General features: G+C 56.1%; 1 protein-coding gene across 2 annotated transcripts in view; it reads left to right on the top strand.

Moving 5' to 3' along the window:
- Positions 1 to 19,357, top strand: part of Slc6a6 (solute carrier family 6 member 6) — a 49,593-nt gene that overhangs the window by 23,142 nt on the left and 7,094 nt on the right. Inside the window, exons 2-9 of one of the 2 annotated variants that reach the window (XM_003463197.5) lie at positions 1,190 to 1,429; positions 2,007 to 2,141; positions 3,388 to 3,622; positions 8,989 to 9,121; positions 12,805 to 12,939; positions 13,530 to 13,633; positions 13,744 to 13,868; positions 16,737 to 16,849. In XM_003463197.5, coding sequence (XP_003463245.1) covers positions 1,201 to 1,429; positions 2,007 to 2,141; positions 3,388 to 3,622; positions 8,989 to 9,121; positions 12,805 to 12,939; positions 13,530 to 13,633; positions 13,744 to 13,868; positions 16,737 to 16,849 — 1,209 coding nt within the window. In that variant the 5' untranslated portion in view covers positions 1,190 to 1,200. Of the gene's footprint in view, positions 1 to 1,189; positions 1,430 to 2,006; positions 2,142 to 3,387; positions 3,623 to 8,988; positions 9,122 to 12,804; positions 12,940 to 13,529; positions 13,634 to 13,743; positions 13,869 to 16,736; positions 16,850 to 19,357 lie in introns of those variants that run through there. The other variant, XM_063237787.1, reaches the window with a different exon arrangement.

The following is a 19,357-nucleotide window of genomic DNA, read 5'->3' as shown; positions in this document are numbered from 1 at the left end:
GCCACAATGCTGCCCGCCTGATAAGCATCAGGGGGTGCACATTCTCTCCGAAACAATGCTGTAGCTGGGCTATTTTTGCAGTGGCGTGGACTGTGGAGCCCTTGTGGCCCCGCGGGAGCCAGGAGAGAAAGGCGTGCGGATGCCCCGCCAGGCAGAGGAAGGGCTCTGGGCTCCAGGAAGCCTCTGTCTGCTCCCCGCCAGACAACGAAACAATTGGGGTCCCCACCCGAGCAGGGAGAGGAAGGAGGCGTGGGGGAAACGCGGCGTTGTGCTTTTGTGCTGCTGCCCCTTGGCGCAGCCCCTGGGACCTGGCTACATGTCTCTGTCCATCCACAGGTTCCGGCACACGCTTGGCCGCGTGTCTCCATCCCTGTCCACACTTGGGTCCCAGCACCCACCTGGCTGCATGTTCCTGACCCTGTCCACCCCAGGGTCCAAGGCCCTGAGGCTGGTGACTCACTGCATGTGTGTACAGCTGAGGGGCCGGGGGCAGGGTCCACTTGGGGTCCACCTGTCCAGAAGTACCTGCTGGCTGCCCTTCCACACCCAGCACAGCACTAGGCTCCTGGAGCTTGGTGTGGGACAGGTCCTTCTTCCCATGGCCTCTGCTGTGGCCCAGGAGTTGATGTTGCCCAGAGCAAGAAGTGCCCAAGCAATGTGTTCGTGGTTGGGGCTGCCTGAAGAGTGTGTGGCGGTGACTGTGGTCGCTGTGAGGAGTGGGGGCCCTGAAGTCTTGACCTATCTTTGTTCCAGAGACCCTTGACATTTTGACTTTTTTCTGAAATCTGAGATTTCAGTGTTGTCCTCTTTTCTATTCTTTTCCCTTCCCTTCCCTTCCCTTCCCTTCCCTTCCCTTCCCTTCCCTTCCCTTCCCTTCCCTTCCCTTCCCCTTTCTTTTCTTTTCTCATACTAGGGGTAGTACTGAGCTACATCTCCAGCTGTTTTTTTTACAGTTGTTTTGTTGTTTCTGAGACAGTTTCTTGCTAAGTTGCCCAGGCTGGGCTTGCATTGGAGTTCTTCCTGCCTCAGCCTGCCAGAGTGCCGGGCTGCTGGATTTGGTGGGCCGTGATAGCTACTTTGGAGTGTGGGCTGTGGCTTGCTGTTTGGGGTGACCAATGTGGTGTAGGCTGGGAGAGGGGATGCTCAGCTTCTCAGTCCCATTATGGCTCTGCTGTCCCTGTCCCTGCAGGAGACACAGCTATGGCTACCAAGGAGAAGCTGTTATGCCTGAAGGACTTCCACAAGGACATCTTGAAGCCATCGCCGGGCAAGAGCCCAGGCACACGACCTGAGGATGAGGCAGAGGGCAAGCCGCCCCAGCGAGAGAAGTGGGCCAGCAAGATTGACTTTGTGCTGTCTGTGGCAGGCGGCTTCGTGGGCTTGGGCAATGTCTGGCGTTTCCCATACCTCTGCTACAAGAATGGTGGAGGTGAGCAGGGGTCCATTTCCCTCCCATCAACCTGCTGCACCCTCTGACTTGGCTTTTCTGATGTCACCAAATGCCATGCAAAGTGTTAGCTTTTTTGCATCCCATAAATAAGAAGCCAGCATCAGTTGCTATAATGCAGAGGTATCGAGGCAGAAGATGCACGGCTGAGATGCATTAAGTTGTAGGTCTCTGTCTGCTAGGGTGTGGAGGGTTTGGGCTTTTTGTGCTTTGCCCGAGGAGGCTCTGGGCAGTGTCCTTCCAGGCTATAGAGATGACCTAGAGGTTCTGGCCCTAGAGTACTGCCCTGAGAGGGCAGAAGGGCTCCCTGATGCAGAGCACACACTCCAGGCCTGGCGCCCATGGTTTCCCGGAGTTTGAGGACCATCTGAGCACATTAGTAGGTGCAGGTAGGGGGCCTAGAGAGGGCCCACCCTGCTGGGTGGTGACCCCTGAGATACTCTTGCTGGAGGAGGCAGCACAGCTGGAGGGGCGTGGGCACAGCCTGGAGGCCCCAGGAGGAGGTGATGGGGTGGGGCCACACACTCCTCATCCTTCACCTTGCTCCTCATACCCCTAGGTGCATTCCTCATCCCCTACTTCATTTTTCTGTTTGGGAGCGGCCTGCCCGTCTTCTTTCTGGAGGTCATCATTGGCCAGTACACCTCGGAGGGTGGCATCACCTGCTGGGAGAAGATCTGCCCTCTCTTCTCTGGTGAGCTCGCACGCATAGGGATGGATGAGCCAAGGCACCCACTGCGGAGCTGACATGGGGTGACATAGGATGGAATGGTGAGGATAGGGTGGGGTGGGCAGTGCCTGGCTCAGGACAGTGCCTGCTCCCTGGGACCTCAAGCCAGGTGGATTCTGCCTGGGGTCAAATCCCATGTTCTCCACTCCATAGTCAGGTGGCCTTGGTATGTCACTCTGCACCTCAGTTTCCTCATCCATTAAGCACACATTACTTGTTAGAGCTGCTGTGCAGATAAAATGGAATGACTGTGTCTTACGTGCTGAGTGAACTTAGTAAACATCACACTTGTGGTTATAGAGTCCTGTGCTTGGTACTAAATATGCACTCAAATAGTCACTATTAGGACTTAATTGGAAAGAGTAGGAATATGTGTGAGTCTTTTCATGTGTCCATTCGTCCACCCACCCACCCATCCACTCACTGCATATCCATCCGTCCACCCTTTCCCCCACCCTCCCTCCTTCCACCCACCTGTCTACCCATCCATCTGCCTATCCGCCACCCGCCCGTCCATCCACACACCCGTTTCACTCTCCAGCAAACTAGTCATTACACTGCCTGCCCCTCTTCTACTCACCTTCCCATCTGCTCATTCATCCACCGTTCATCCACCCTCCCGGCACCCAGACCAACCACACACACTCCAGCCAACAAAGTGCATATCCATCCATCCAGCATGCATTTGCCTGTCCACCCATCTGCCCACCCATTTATCCACCTGTCTAGCCATCCTCACATATGGTCATCTGTCCATCCACCTGCCTACCCATCTGTTCAGGTGTTCACCTGTCTACCATTCTGTCCACCCACCTACCAATCTGTGCATTGATCTCCCCATTCATTCACCCACCTACTTACATTTATCCATCTGCTCCTCCACCAGCCACCTGACTGTGCATTCACTTGTTTACCAGTCCCTCCGTCTGTCCCCTATCCACCCAGTCATTCACCTGTCCTCCCCTGTTGTGCATTTATACATCTGCTCTGTATCTGTCCACATATCTGTCCATCTGTCAGAGTGTCTATCTTTCCAGTTGCAGACTGGCTGACTGACCGTCCCATTCCTTGATCATCCTTTATGTGTCCCTGCACCCAGTCCACCATTCGTCCCACAGAAACCTGCTGGCGACTATCAAAGGCCCCTCTGGTCGCAGGCCTAGGGTGTCATCCTGCAGCCCCAGCTGACATGTATCTATCTGGCCCACAGGCATTGGCTACGCATCCATTGTGATCGTATCACTGCTGAATGTGTACTACATAGTCATCCTAGCCTGGGCCACCTACTACCTGTTCCAGTCCTTCCAGCAGGAGCTGCCCTGGGCACACTGCAACCACAGTTGGAACACGCCACAGTGCCTGGAGGACACGATGCGCAAAAACAGGAGCCTGTCAGTCCCACTGAACTACACCAACTTCACATCGCCCGTCATCGAGTTCTGGGAGTAAGCTGGGTCCTCATGGGGCAGGTGGGGCTCAAGCCTGGGGCAGAGACCAGCTCTGCCACTGCCTGGCTGTTTGGCCTTGTGCAGCCTTCAGTTTCCTCAAGTGTCCCCCCAAGGGGCATGAGTTGTTCCTGTACCCTGGGTCCTTGCAATGATTGCAGTCCCACACACAGGGGGATATGTACTAAAGTTGTCTCGGAAAATGCATTTTTTGTTATCCGAGAAAAACATATGAAGGGAGTGAAGGAGTCACTCGGATGAAAAGATAGGAAAGTAGCTATATAGTACCTGTGAGCTTTCTTTGTTTTGAGAAAGAGTCGCACTAAATTGGCCAGGCAGGCCTTGAACTCAAGATCCTCCTGTCTTAGGCTCTAAGTGTTGGGGTTACAGGCATGTACTACCATGTTCAGCTTGTCTCAGTCAGTTCTTGCTGTGTAACAGCCATCTCCAAATCTGCTAACTGTAGACAGATGCTGTTTAGCTCATGATTCTGTTTGTGGGTAGTAAAGCCTGGGCTCCTGTGGGAGCCTGCAGGCAACTTTGGGCCCTTGGAGTAGTTCTTTCAGGATGAGTGGCAATGTCTGGGTGCCAAGAGCAACTGACTTGAGGTCTCAGCTCTAGCCTGGCCTTTTACAGCCATCTTGGGAGCAATAGATGGGCAGGTCCAGGACAGGATCTGTTTTAATCTGTGCTGACTCTGAGTGTTCAAATGCAGGACAGCCCCAGTTCAGGGGAGTTGAGCAATGTGGCACCTGCCATGGACTACAGCACAGCTAGCAGCCATGCAGGCCCACAGCAGGCCAGCACAGGTGCATGGTGGCTGTGTGGGTATATTGTGTGTGGTGGGCAGGTACAGGGGCACGGCAGGCTGTGTGGCTGAGGTCAGGGACCCCTCAGGTGCTGAGGGGTGGGACAGAACAGCCCACTTGTGTCTGTTGGGCCTTGAGCATCATGCTGCAGCCAGGGTCCACTCTTGCCTGCCTTGGTTTCTCTGCTGCCTCCGTGTCCCTGCTGCATGACCACCTCAGGACCTCTCCAAGGGACCCTCAGCTTCTGCCTCTGTACTTAGCTCTACCCTCTGTCCTGGTTCCGAGTCCTGCTGTTTCCCTGAGGGCCCTCTCATGGCTGTTCTCATACTGTGATTTTGCCCTGTCCAGAGAAGCAGGGATAGTTTTCATGGAGTAAATGCTCACAGAGTCCCATTCTTCTTGGTTCTATGTCTGCAGTCAGCTGTACAGCCTTGAGCACCAAATCCTTACCATTCTCAAGCCTCCTTTCCCCATCTGAAAAGGGAGGTGTTATGGGATCTGGGCTTTGAGGGATGAGCAGGAGCTTACCAAGCAAAAAGAAAAGACAACTCAGAGAGAAGAGATGTTCATGCAGAGGCATGGGTGGGAACAGCAGAAGATAGGTCAGAAGAGAGATGACAGGAGTGGGAGCAAGGATGGGGAGCCATGACAGTCTGGGGAAGCTGAGCATCATCCTGGGCTGAGGGGTTGCCAGATGCTCCAAAGAATCAAGTATGTGCTTTGCATGCTCCTTGGAGAAACTGGACAGGTGGCCAGGAATTGAGCACCTGCAGTATACAGAGAGGGGTCCCAGACCTCTGGGGCTCTGGACTTCCCCCAGGATGGATATGGCCAACCCCCGCCCCCCACATGGGTGGGTGTCCACCCATGATGATGACACCCTGGGGTCTCCATGCCAAGCATGGCATAGGGAAAGTTCCCAGCTGCTGTATTCTTGCCAAAGCGGCCCTCACATCCTCCAGCCACACCACCCAAGGTCTGCGAGTCTGAGAGTCTGAGCTGGGGGAGTTGAGACCCTGGGCTCCAGACAGAGCAGATGGGGAACTCCCCTCTGGACACAGCCAGCCTGGAGGGTGACTCAGACATCCTCCTCATCTTGCCTGCCTAGCCTGGCTGGAGCCTTCTGTGGATGTGAGGTGCCACCTGCCTCAGCTCACCCACTTGAGCCGTTTATCCCTGTGGCCAAGTCTGCAGCTCAGGACCAATCACATGGGCCACACATCCCAGCCCAGCAGAGCCCTGAAATGGAGAAACATGGACCCTAGTGCTGACTCCACATGCAGCCCAGCCAGGGCCCTCCTGCCTGCCCAACCAGCCCTTTAGGCCCCTGCACCCCGGGTGTATGCCCCTATGGCTGTCTGCTGTCCCCAGGCCTCCTCCAGCCACTGCACTCATTCTCTGGAGGAGGCGGAGGAGAGGCTCACACCAGGCAGGCGGACGATTGCCTTTCATGATGCCGCTGCCGTCCTGGGGCATGCGGCCAAAGCTGGGTTGGCCTGCGGTCAAGAGGAAAGCATCGACCACACTCCATGCTTCTCCGTCCCAGTGTGGCTGGTGGCGGCTGGCTGGGGCAGACATCCAGCCAGCAGCTTGAGCCCTGCCCAGCTGAGTCACAGCTATTGTTGAGGAGGGCAGCACCCTCACAGGGAGATGAGGACAGAAGGAGTCCAGAACGGGCTCTGGTGATGTGGGGTGGCTTCCTGATCCCAGCCTAGCCTCAGATTCTCCAAACTGCAGCTGGTTTCATCCCTCAGCCAGTGTTAGGTGGCACCTTCCGTGTGCCAGATGTGCACTGCTCAGGGTCCACACTGTAGGTCTGGCCTGGGACACCAGGAAGGTTGATGTAAAGGCCAGGAAGGAGCAGGAATGAGGGCCATATCTCATGTAAGTGACCAGGGCCAGGAGGCCGAGTCAGGACAGTACCTAGCCAAGAGGAAGAGGTCCAGGGCAGTGTGAGGAGTAGGGATGGAGCACAGTGCCTCCAGCTCACCAAGGTGGGACCCCACCCTGGGGTGTGTGTCTGCATGGTAAGAAGACAACTTGAACCCACTGGCTGTAGGAAGTGGGATGCACAGGAACAGAGCTGTGGAACAGAGGCAAAACGGCCAGTGCAGAGGCTGCCCAAGTTGTCCTGGGCACCAGGCGGTACATGAGCTGCCTGTGCAGGGCATCCCCTCAGGCACTGCATGCTACAGTTTGCTGAGTGCGAGTTGGGAGAGGCCATGGTCCCAGCTGCTACCCCAAGAGACCTGGCGACCCTGGGTCAGACATGAAGGGACCCACAGGGGCACCAAGCAGGATTTGGGCTGCCCAGAAGGGCAGTAGAAAGGGTGGTGTTCAATGAAACACATCTATTCTATTCCCAGGGCATCTGAATAGCCTGGACACACCTTTTCAGTATCTAAAATAATAGTTCTAAACCATTAAAATGGTTCTTAAAAATTCATTGTTAGGCAAGACCCATGCGTGGCAGGCCAGTAACGCCCTACTCCTCTGGGTCCTGCCAAGAGCTTGCATGTTTTGTCCCAAGCCCTGTCCTTATTGGGTCTCCGGCCTGGATCTCGGCCCTGCAAGGGGAGACCCTGTCTTGCCTTGTGGGTGGCTAGGACTAGACTTACTGGTCGGGACGAACTGCCTTCCATGTCCCTGGATGGTGCCTTGAGACTCCCATCAGCAGCACAGAGAAGCCAGCCTGTGTGTTTGCTGTGGGTGAGGTGGGCAGCTGCCCAGCATGAGCTCATAGCAGCCTGGGCACCACTGCACTGCCCAGTGTGAGGAGGGAGTGGGCAGAAGGGGCATCATAAGGGCCAGCTGCAGGCTCAGGACCAGTGGGACCTGAGCTCAGGCAGGAATTGAGCTGCTCCATTAACTCAGCACCTTCCTTGTGCCTGTCCTAGTGCAGCCTGGTGGGTGTCACTACAAGGACAGAGGAAACCAGGATCAGATGGGTCCCCACAGTGCCACCCCACAGTGCCACGGCTGCAGAGGCAGAGTGTGGGATAGGCTCTTCTTCCTGCTGGCCAGCTCTGTCCTTGTGCCTGCACTGGGCCTCTTGGAAGTGGCCCTCTCCTGAGCCCCAGTGATCGGTGTTTCAGAGGGTAGAGGAGACCCTTTCATGCCAGGGCTCAGCATGCTTAAAATCAGCCTTCATCATTCAGGATAACAGCACTGGCTTCAGAGATAGGCCTCAGTTTCCCCATCTCTATAATGTGGGTCTGGTGAGAAACCTGAGATGGCAGATGCTCTTGTCCCATGTATATGGGGCCAAGAGTGGCAGAGCTCAAGTCAAGAGTGGTGGAGCAGGGGCTATCTCATTGAGGCCCTGTCCCAGCTTCCGGAAGACAGGAGGGCAAATGTGAGCCAGTCCCGGTAAGAGGACGTCGTCAGGACAAAACCCTGACTGTGTGATAGCAGGGTCTCTTGGCAGCATCCCAGATAGGAGCTGTGAGTCCCCACTTAGGAGAAACAGGCAGAATTACTGTGCTGTGCTGGGGCTGCAGCCTTCAAACAGGGAGCCACCCTGGAGCTGGCATCTGGGGCTGAGCCGGACTGGTGCCCGCTTGACAAGGCAGCGTTGATCCTGTTGCCTTATGGCAGCAGGCACTGTCTCTGGGTGGTGGGTCAAATAATCTCAGCCAGCACCCTCAGTAGGCAGCACCATGGCTTTGCCACACATCCCTCAGCAGGGCGGGTGGCTTCCCTGTACCTTTACCTTGAAAGGTAAAGGTACAGTCCCTGGGGTCTGCCCAGTCCCTGGGGTCTCCAGGATCCCACAGGAGACATAGTGTGCTGGGGCTACTCTGAGCCTCCTGGTTTTGATTTTTACAGTTCCAGGGATTGGGCCTGGATCTCTGAGCACCATGCTGGTTGCAGGGGAGGCCAACTCAGTGCTGGCTTTACCCCAGACCCCAGTTTCGGCCCTGGCCTGGGTTTCTCCTACACTCTGCAGGACACCACAGCATACTCCACCTTCTCAAAGGGTGCAGTTTTGGGAAGAGCTGGGTAACATATGGGAGACACATTGAAAAGAGGTGGTAGGGCCGGCTTTAGCCCAGCGGTTCCTTCCAGTCTGGCTTCCCAACCGCCCGGGCCCATTGGTCCGGTGGTTCGAGACCCGCGGGCGCTCTCCAGTCCTTTTTAAAATAAATAAATAAATAAATAAAAATAAAAAAATAAAAAAAGAAAAGAGGTGGTACAGGAAACAGATGGAGATCCCAGGGCTGTGAGTGAGTGGAAACTAAGGGGATCCAGCCTGCCCACATTGGATGCTGAAAAAGGCTGCCCTGGACCCCATGGAGAGCCAGTTCCTCGTTTACCGATGAGGAAACTGAGGCTTGAGGTTTCATGACCTGCCTGGGGCCAGGTTGGGCTGAACCCAATTCACCCCATCCTGCATCTAAGTGTAACTTTTCCCTTTTCCCCTCTCTCTGTTGGGTGCTGAGGATGGCACCCATGGCCATCTTGTGCTGGGCAGGTGCTTACCATTTAGCCACATGATGAACCACACCCCCTCTCAACTCCCTGGCAGCTCTGACCTGGCCCTGTGCTTGCTCCCAGGCGCAACGTGCTGAGCCTGTCCCCTGGGATTGACCACCCCGGCGCGCTCAAGTGGGACCTGGCCCTCTGCCTGCTGCTCGTCTGGCTGGTGTGCTTCTTCTGCATCTGGAAGGGTGTGCACTCCACAGGGAAGGTAGGCAGGGTGCCCACCATGGGACGTCATGAGATGCCAAGAGACGCCATGGACCAGACGCCATGTGGCATCTGCCCTCTTGGGGCCACCCACATCATCCATGGCTGCCTTTATGTTGCCTTTACTTAGCAGGTGGCTCATGAGATTCCTGGCCACTAACGTGGCCTGTATAGCTGCAGCTCCAGCAAGGTAGCATGTGCTGTGTGAGCAGGTCACTGGTGCTGCTAGCCCTGAGCTAGGAGCCGTAGGGAGGGCAGGGTGGCCACGTACATGGAAGAGGCCCTGGCACCAGTCCCCAGGATCTCTGTGCAAGGGGCACTCTCAGCATGGCCTACGAGGATGTCCATTGAGGCTAATCAGTGAGGTGTCCTCTAGCTAGAATTTCAGCCTTGGCCTTAATATTGGTCCTTGGGGAAACAAAGCTGCCACCGATGTCATTTGCCTGCAGCTGGGAAGCTGGCTTCCATTCAGCAGCTGCCCATAGCTAGGGGAATTGGTGCGGCTGGCTTGTGACACTGCAGTGGGACATTAGTACTCACAGAAGTGACCACTGGGTGGTGGATCAAATAATCTCTGGGAACCCTCTAATCACCAGTTAGTACAGATTATCTGTAACCAGACCCAGTTTAGCACAGGGATCTCATAGGTCCCCACAGCCTAGAGCCATGTCCTTGGGACCAATGCTCTCCTGATGGCTCCCCCATCAGTCACGTAGCCAAGACTGAAGCAGCCCCAAGTCAGGAGAGCCTCCAGAGGGCAGTTGAGGGAATAGGTGGAGGGCATGGCTGGATAGGCTGGGCGCCTGCACCGTACCTCACTGATGATGGAGGCCAAGGCCTTGGGAGGGAGGAGTTCAAGGCTGAACAGGATCTCTGCTTCCTCCTATCACCTTTGGGGACCCGAGTGAGTGTCCACTGCTGTGACATGTTCCCTGGACTAGCACTCAGTACAGGAGAGGCCAAATGGCCCTCAGTGCAGAGGCTCTGATCCACATCTCTGGGCTTTGCCTTGGCCTGGGGCTCACGTGCTCAGCCAGAAGGCTGCACCTATCAAAGGGCTGGGAGATGAGAGAGGCAGGAAGGTGGGTTCCCTGTGCTCCGGAGCACAGTGACCTGGCCTTCCCCACCCCCACCCCAGTGGCGCTCAGGGCCTTGGGGACAACACCTCCTGGGCCCCAGCACCTTCCATGCTCAAGCCATTCTCAGGCCAGCTGCCCTGTTGCTGTCTTGGTACCTAGGCCTCAGAAACTTGCTCCCCAGATGAGGGCAGGAGGGATGGGAGATGGTGTCCCAGGCTCTTTGGAGAGCTCTGGCGTCTCGCACCATCCCCTTTTCTCCTGGACACCCTCGCCACTGAGTCCTGGTTTCCTCATCTGTAATGTAGTAAGGGTTCAGATGCCCATCACCAAGGACCTAGTGAATATGTGTTGGCTTCTTTGCCCTGCCTCAGTTTTTCTACACAGACAGGGTGCATGGGAGGTTTCCAAGGAGCACAGGGGCTGTACTATGCAACCAGAGCTCTTGAGCCTCCTGCAGGCCAGGAGCAGGGGAACATGGGGAACATGGGAGGAACGATGTGGTAAAGGACAGCAGGAAGCATGGGTGTCAGTTGAAGTAGGGCAGTGAGGTGAAGCTCGAAGCAGAGCACAGGTGTCTAGAGGAGGCTGCAGTGGGCCTGGCTATGCAAAGGCCCTGAGGTCTGTCCCGCCAGGGCCGTGAGAGAGCCTGGGTCAGGGAGAAGGCTGACTGCAGCGAGTATAGGGCACATCTCCCTGCAGGGAGACGTGACTTGTGGGGACCCCACCCGGTGACACCTCCCAGGGCAGGGCAAGGGCCTAGAACAATGGCCTGGCCTGGGCAGCTGAGCGCAGCCAAGACAAACAGACCCTGGGGACCTCCTTGAGCCTGGCCGCCTCTGGGATGACCCCATCTGTCATCCGCAGATGCCTTTGTAACATTCAGGTCCTGCGGTATCTGGCTGCAGCATCCTTGCTCCACACATGAGTATGGTGGAGTGCCCTTGGAGTGTGGCCAGGGCCCCGCATCACAGGTGGGGAGACAGGCTTGGTGTTTGCATGGTAATCAATGGCCCTGCCTAGCCTCACCCCATGTCCTGCTGTCCCATGTCCTGCCGTTCTAGAGTGTGGTATCTCAGGGAACACGGCTGCGGGCTAGCTGAGCTGCTGGGTTATCCAGGGCTCAGAAGCAGGGTATGGGCATCAGGGCTGGGGTCTCTGCTCTTCCAGATCTCTTGGCTGCCTATAGCTCTCTTCCTGCGCCCAGTCTGTTTCCTTGCATGGAATGAGTTAGTGATACACATAGCCCTCTCCCCCACCCGACCGTGGGCAGTGACCATTGTTTCTGGGCACCTGGGCTACAGGGCTTGGGTCGAGTGCTCAGAGCAGCCAGAGATGTTCTCTGTGCAAGCGGAAAATCACTGCAGCCTGCTGTGACTCCTGGCACAGTCCCTCAGGACCCCGGGGAGCCTGAGAAGCTAGGAGCGCAGCTCTCAGAGGCACAAGGCTGCAAAACAATGTGGCCTTCAGAGGAGGCTGAGTCGGGACAGGCAGGGCACAGACTCCTTAGCTCCAGGCTCTGCCTGGCCGCTGAGACTGCTTTGAAGTGTGGCTACCCAGGGACCAGACAGCTGCTGTCTGAGGCTGTTGTTCCCAGCTGGGGTGTGGTCACACAGGGGAGGTGGCAGTTTTACCAGGCGCCTGCCTGCCCGTCTGCAGGAAGGAAAAAGACAGACCCATCCTCTTCTGTGACTTCCTGACCTGCCCTCATCCTCCACATCTACCTGCCCTACCTTGGAGAACCATTGGGATCCTGTCCTGGGAGAAAAGTGTTTGGGGAAACTGAGATCTAGGGAGGGTGATGAAGGCAGGGCTTGGATCATCATGATGGTCCACATGGCTGAGGATGCTGGCTGTGGCCAGGTACCAGCTGTGGTGGCAGAGTACCTATGAGCTAGACCTGGAGAACTCAGAGCTTTGGGGAGGGTGACCTGCTCTGCCTGTGTGTGTAGAGGATGGTGACAGGCGTCGCCTTTCCCACATATCCCCACACTCACTTCTGACTGAGCCGGGGTCAGCATGGGCTGTTTCCCAAGCACCTGCTTGGTGTCGGGTGCCCTGTGGATGACATTGTGAACCCCTTTTCAAGGCACTTTTTTGACTGTCCCGGGATGGAACCCAGGCCTTATGGCTGTTAGGCCCCTCTCCAACCACTGAGCTGCAGACCCAGGCTTTGTAGTTTTACTTGGAAACTTGGTGTCTGCTAGAGGGCAGGATGTGAACTTGTGGTCTCAGGCTCCCACATAGTGGAGGTTACAGGTCTCCCTACTTCATACATGGAGAACTGTGCACCAGAGAGGTTAAGCAACATACCCAATATGCCCCAGCAAGTAAAGAACAGAGGTGGGATATGAACCCAAGTTTACTGACTCTTGACCATGGGAAGTAGGATAACAGCTGTGTTTTCCAATACCCACTGAGCCCGGCGCTGATGGTGTCTCCCAAGGCAGGGACTTAGTTCCAGCCTCGTCCTCATCTTCTAGGCTTGATGATGCCCAGATAACAAAGAAAGCATTCTTGGACTCTCTTAGACTCTGAAGATTCTCATGGCAGGGGTCAGGTTCTGCCCAGAGACGAGGCCCCAGCCCACTGCCTGCTGTCCCTGTAGGTCGTCTACTTCACGGCCACCTTCCCATTTGCCATGCTGCTGGTGCTGCTGGTTCGTGGGCTGACGCTGCCTGGTGCAGGTGAGGGCATCAAGTTCTACCTGTACCCTGACCTCAGCCGCCTGGAGGACCCACAGGTATGTGGCCAGGTGGGCTGGGCAAGGCTGGGTAGGGGATTCTGGGCTCCAAGCCACAGCTGTGAGCACCTTTCCTGCAGGGCCTCTGAGACATCCTCCAGGCCAGGGTCCTGTCCCTGCTGCCAGCAGTGCCTATGCCCCAGGAGTGCAGGAAAGATCTGAAAGGCATAGGACCTGGAGGACACTGTACTGTCCCCTGCCCCTCAAGGGTAGGACAAGACAGAGGTGGAGATGTGACCAGGGTCTGGAACATGAGGAGGCCAGCTTCCCAGCTGGAGCTGTGTGCTATTTCTGGACCATCTCACCTATACAGCCCGTAAATCAGAGTCCCCAATAACAGTCATGGTGGTCAGAGTGGCAGCCTTGACTTGTGGCTTTGCCCCGAGTCTGTCTTTCCTTTCTGAGCAGGGATGGAGTCCCTGCTCTATAGAGGTGACGGCTGTGGCCCTGTGAAGATGGTCATTCCTGGCAATTCTGATGGGAGCAATACCATCTCTGTGGCAGTGAGGAACCCAAGTATTGTTGCCAGGTCCCTTGCTGGTGGTGGGACATGCTTGCTCCTGATGGCGCCCATTTCCCTGCCCACCCAGGTGTGGATCGATGCGGGGACACAGATCTTCTTCTCCTACGCCATCTGCCTGGGCGCTATGACGTCGCTGGGGAGCTACAACAAATACAAGTACAACTCGTACAGGCAAGTGTCATGCCACAGGCCGTGCTGCCAGCCGTGGCGCCATGCACAGACAGTAGGGAGCCCAGCTTCCTGCGCTGTGATTAACTTGCTCCCTGACGTGTGTGACTTAGGGACTGTATGCTGCTGGGATGCCTCAACAGTGGTACCAGTTTTGTGTCTGGCTTCGCAATTTTTTCCATCCTGGGCTTCATGGCACAAGAGCAAGGGGTGAACATTGCTGATGTGGCTGAGTCAGGTATGGTGGTGTCGGTGGCAGTGGTGGTGGGCACTGCCACCTAGTGTGCGAGCCCAGCGCTGCCGGCGCGAAGCCAGACCCGGGGTCGGGGGGAGCCTGGTTCTGAAGCCCCCGTCAAAGGCCCCGCCCACACTGAGGCACTGGTCAAGGATTATCTTGCCCTTGTGGCCCAAGGGGCAGCAGGAGCATGGGTGTCAGGTTGGGAGAGAGCAAGTGGCTTCTGTGCCCTCCTGGTCACAGAAACCACTGTCCTGACTCTGGCTGGCCACATGTCACCTCTACACAGCCCCTTCCCTCGTTCCTTTGTTCCACGAGGGGACAGGGACTGGAAGGTAGGGCCTGGGAGGCTGCTGTAGGGCAGAGGCAGGGGACTCAGCACCATCACACTTGGGCATGGCCCTACTGGCCATGTGCCCCTCTTTGGGACTCCTGGAACTTTAGATCTGGGATTCCATAACTGGGACCCTAGAGTCACAGGTGGGCTCCGAGCTCTGAACCCCATCGTGGTGCCCTGGGTGACTGGGTCCAGAACACCCTACTTAGCTGCTGGAGTCTTAGCTGTGGGTCTACAGGTGGAATCTCCAAAGCCCTTTGGCTTCTTAACACCCTGTCCTGCCCACGCCTGAGCACCAATTATCCACAAAGTTCTGTGCTACGTGCTGGGCTAGGGTCCAGGCTGTAACTTGGGGACCTCTACAGAATGGACACACTGGGTAGATCAGGTCACATTGCAGGTCCCCAGGCCTGATCTGAGTGCCCACACAATGGGCACCTGGGCTGATGTCCACATCTCAGATGGAGTTGGCCTTAGCATTAGAGTTAGAGTTAGGCTAGGATTGGGTTTAGGGTTAGATTAGTTAAGTTACGGTTCAAGTTAGGATTAGGTAAGATATTCACCTGTCCACACTGTCACCACCATGATACATCTCTCCCTAGCTCCCTACTCTCTAAAGGTGCAGCCACCTCCAGTCTTCTGCTATGACAGTATAGTGGGTCACCCTGGCCTGTATCCATGGTTCTGTCCTAGACCCAGGTTTGTGATCCCTTGTTTAAGGTGTGCCCAGCCTTACACATCTCTCCCCTCACCTAGCCTCAGACCTACTGTTTCCCTCTGGATGGCCCTAGAGGCTGGGGTCTGTGACATCACCCTGGCAGAGTGACAGGGACACAGTCACCACAGCCTGTTGCGCTTGGTGTTCCTGTAGTAGGTGACCAGGAAGCAAACCCCACACACTGGGAAGCCCCTTTTGGCAAGGGCATTATGACTTCACTGTGTGAAGCAGTCCTTCCTAGGGTGCTCAGAGTTCCGGTGTCGTTTTCTTCCCATCCACTTGTCCTTAACTCCTTATGCTGGCATCTGAGCGGCCACATGATGAGGGCAGTTATGTCTCTGATTAGCTCTCAGGGCACCGTCTTGAGCTGTAGCCACATAAGGACAGTCAGGCAGCTACAGGACACAGCCAGGTGTAGGGACACAGCCAGGTGTAGTCCGGCTAGTGGTGGCCTCCGAGCTGTGTTCCTTTCTTGGGACTTCTGTGGCCTCAGGCTTCAGAGAGCGACATAAGGACCCTTCCCCAGAGGCTCGAGGAAGGCAGACTTGAAATGTAGAATGAGAGAGTTGGGACTCGTCTAGTGTTCGGGGAGTGGGTGACGTGACCCCATTTCACATGTCTCATATCCAGCTGGACTCAGTTTCTCTCTCTCGGTGTGCATCAGCCGGGATTAGAGCTGACTATTCGGAGACCATAGGTCCTTGCCAGGAGGACATGCAGCATCTTTCAGTGCCAACATCAGCTCTGATTACAGAGCGTGTCCCAGGGTCCTGAGAGGGGCAGAGCTTTTCCTAGCTGGATCCTTGCTTCCGGCTTATCCAAGTGACGTGAGTGTGGTGAGGACCCCACACTCAGTGTCACTGTCTCAGTGGGGATCTCAGGAGAGCAGACTTCGTGTTGTAGAGGACTTGCCCTCCTCACATATTATGGGCTGTCATCTGTGCAGTGTAATTCCTAGTTCTGATCTCTTGAAAAAACAGTTTATTTTTGTGGGTTTTTTCTCCATTCTTAAGCCATTTGTGTGGTTTCTGGTATCTGCTTTAGAACATGTTCCAGGCTTCCCGCTTATGGCCCTTTTTGTATCTTGCTTCTTGGAGTGGTTTTCGCTTTGCTTTTTAGCAGTTGGTTGTACCTTACAGCCAGCTCCAAGACTGGTCTTTAAAGAGTGTGGGGTTGGTAACCCCAGTCTTCCCTGAGCCCTGCAGAGGCTGGAGGAGGCCACATTTACATGTGCAGGGCAATTCCGGGGCTCCTCAGAGGCTCTGCCTTCCAAGCCCAAGGTAGCTGCCTCTTTGAGCTGGAGGAATATGGCTCTGGTCTGTGTCCCAAGGGGAGGCCAAGCCCCAGCAGGCCTGGGTAGGTGGTACAGGGGCACGACTGGAGCTACTGTCTCTGGCCCGGCTCTGCCCTGCTCCTGGGTACCACAGAGGGGCCCTGCTGTGCGGGAATAGTGCTATGTTCTTTTGCTCCCGCTCCCGCAGTTTTAGCCAATAGCACAGCAACAGCAGCATCTTCTTTGCAGTCCGTCAGGGCTCAGGCCTGGGTAGGCAGACTCTCAGGCCTCTGTCCTGCAGGCCGGTGGCTCTGGGGTAGGAGGCGGGTGTGCCCTCTCCTGGGTCCCAGCCAAGGAGCCCATATCCCAGCCCAGGCCCATGAAGGGACACAGATACTTGAACAGGGCCCTGCCAAGCCCCATATGCCCACTTCACAGAGCAGACCCGGCCCACAGTCAGCCAGACCTTGGCCTGAGCACCGTGAGGCCGGGTCTGAGGCGGCACAGCTCATGGCCTTTCCTCATGCCCCGCTCTTTCCTCAGGGCCTGGCCTAGCCTTTATCGCCTACCCGAAGGCAGTGACCATGATGCCGCTGCCCACCTTCTGGTCGATTCTCTTTTTCATTATGCTCCTCCTGCTGGGACTGGATAGCCAGGTAGGTGTTTAAGCAGCCACCCTTCTCCCCATGACCCCCTCCAGCCAGCAGGCTCCCCAGTTCTCCAGGGAAGACTCCAATGGCAACAGGAACATCTGTCCACCGCAGGGCCCCAGCAAGGGAAAATGGCTAAGACCCCAGAGATCATGACCACATCCAGGGCCATGTTACGTGAGCTGACTTCTCTGGGTGCTGTCCAGGCCAAGGGGCAGTCACTGTGCAGGAGTGACCTTACTGCAGCAAGTGGCCTCAGGCTCCACCAACATCTAGGCCTCTGGCCTCCCAGCCTCCTGGCCTCTAGGCAGGACTTGGCCCAGTGCTCACTTTGTTTCCCTGGGGCTGGGACCAGGAGCCATCAGCTGGGGCCTTATTCAGGGTTTGTGACCCCAGGACAAGGCTGCGATGAGCAGGGCAGGTGACTCCCTGTGGTCCTAGTCTCCATTTTGAGGGCCTTAGCTATCAGAGCCCAGGCAGAGGAGAAGAGTTGGAGAGAGATGGGTGACTGGCAAGGTCAGGCTTTGGCAAAGATCAGCAGGAAGGCCTCAGACCAGGGAGGAGGCAGCATGAAGATACCTGGAGACAGGACCGAGCAAGCACGTGGTGGTTGTAGACCAAAACTTGTCAACAGCAGGGGTAGTTTCTAAGCCCTTCTAGAGCCCTGAGGGAGAATGTAGCACTGGCCTGGGCCCTGTGCACTAGATTTCCTGGAGAACCTCAGAAGCTGTTAACACCGCTCACTCAGAAGGGGCTGGAGTGGACTGCCAATTGGGTCCTTGGCCTCCAGTGCTGGGGCAGTGAAGGAGCTGGTATCTGATAGTAGCATACATGCAGTAGGCTCCCTCCTTGTGTTTGTTTGTTTGTTTGTTTTGGCATCAGGAATCGAACTCACAATCTTGCACTTGCCAGGTAGGCACTGTGCTACTAAGCTATATTCTTGGCCCATGGGCTCCCTCCTTGGCAAGTATTTGCACTAGTGTTCTCAGATCGTTAGGGAAGATTTGAAGCTGGCAGTGATACCACTCTCAATGGGATCAGAGTGCCAGGGTGCCAGGTGTCACCAGTTTCACCCACACCCCACCTGTAGGTTCATGTCACCCATTGGCATTGAGCAGCCAGTACTGTTAGCACCTCCCGTGCTGGGAAGCCATGCACGCATTGCGTCTACCCAAGCTGGAGCCCCTTGCTAAACACAGGCCCTCTTCTTTCTGTTCCTCCCTTCTCTCTTCTTCTGTTCCTCCTCTTCCTCTGTCTCCTCCTTTCTCCCTCCTCCACGTCTTCCTCTTCCTCCATGGAGGCTGAGAGAAACGGAGTTCTTGCGAAAACCATACACAGCCAGTTAAGGGTGAACCTGGGCCACCTGTCCCCAAATGGCCCATGCCTTGGCGGCTTTGACTCTTGAGTCCCCAGGAAGGGCCTCGCATGGTTCAGAGGGATCGCAGCACCCTTCTGCTTCCTGGGGGTGTCCTCCACCCAGTGCCAGCAGGTGACAGTTGATAGTGGGGTGCCTAGGGGCACACAGCTTGGAACCATCAGCCCCAAGTCCATAATCCAGGGCTGCCTTTTCCCTCCACCTAGGAACCCAGGGCCAGTGCAGGCTTTGGGGTCCTCTTTGGTCACAGATCTTGCTCAGCATCTCCTCACAGTCACAGGAAAACATGGAGCCAACTGTGTTAGACAAGCTCTGCAGAGGCCGGAGGGGCTGTCAGGGGCATGGGCTCCAGTCTTGGCCCACGATGGATGCACAGTGGCTCTGGACCTTCCCATCTCTAATTCCCTGACTCAGGAAAGGAAAGGACCTTTCTTGCAAGGCCTGATGCTGAGGCATGGGTTGGCTGTAACAGCTGCTTTTTTGCTCCCCATCCCTGTGGCCTATAGAAACCCCACTCCCCCTCTGCCATCCCATAATGTACGACTGGATGTCTCTCCATTGCCATCTATTTCCTGGCTACCCTGCTAGGCTGCCGAGGAGCAGGAGGAAACTGGCTCCTGATCAGGTGGCTGGGGCAGCTGAGGTACAGCCTGTGCCCCTGGGTGTTTTGAACCCAGCACTGCACCCTGAGACCTCAATGCAGATCCAGCTCCAGCTCCTGGTCACAGGTGGAGAGGAGGGTTTTTTTTTTCTGAGCTCAGAGGCTCAGGAGCCTGGGCATGGGGGCTGGGCACGGGTCAGGCCAATGATGGTCTGTGTCCAGAGTATGGGATTTTGTGCTGCTGCTGAAGAAATGGGACGGCTCTCCATTTAATGCCACATGAGAAATTGTTAGGTGCTTAGACAGGGAGACTCAGGAAACCTGAGGGCCATCCTAGAATGCTACCTGCAGAGGGGCCTTTTTGGGAGCCTGGGTAGGGGTTGCCAAGTCACAGGCACAGCCATGGCTTATCCACGTGGGTGAGTAATTGCCACAGGGCCAGAAACTGCCTGGGACACTGACCTGAATGGCCACTGACAGGAAAACTGAGGCCCAGACCTGCCCTGAGTTACTCAGTGCTGAGGACCATGAGTTTGTG

Source organism: Cavia porcellus, unplaced genomic scaffold, assembly GCF_034190915.1.
Source record: "Cavia porcellus strain 051 isolate PalLab524CR breed Dunkin Hartley unplaced genomic scaffold, mCavPor4.1 scaffold_27, whole genome shotgun sequence".
NCBI classification, from domain to species: Eukaryota; Metazoa; Chordata; class Mammalia; order Rodentia; family Caviidae; genus Cavia; species Cavia porcellus.
The sequence above is the reverse complement of the archived record's forward strand: the minus strand, read 5'-3'. Positions and strand labels throughout refer to the sequence as shown.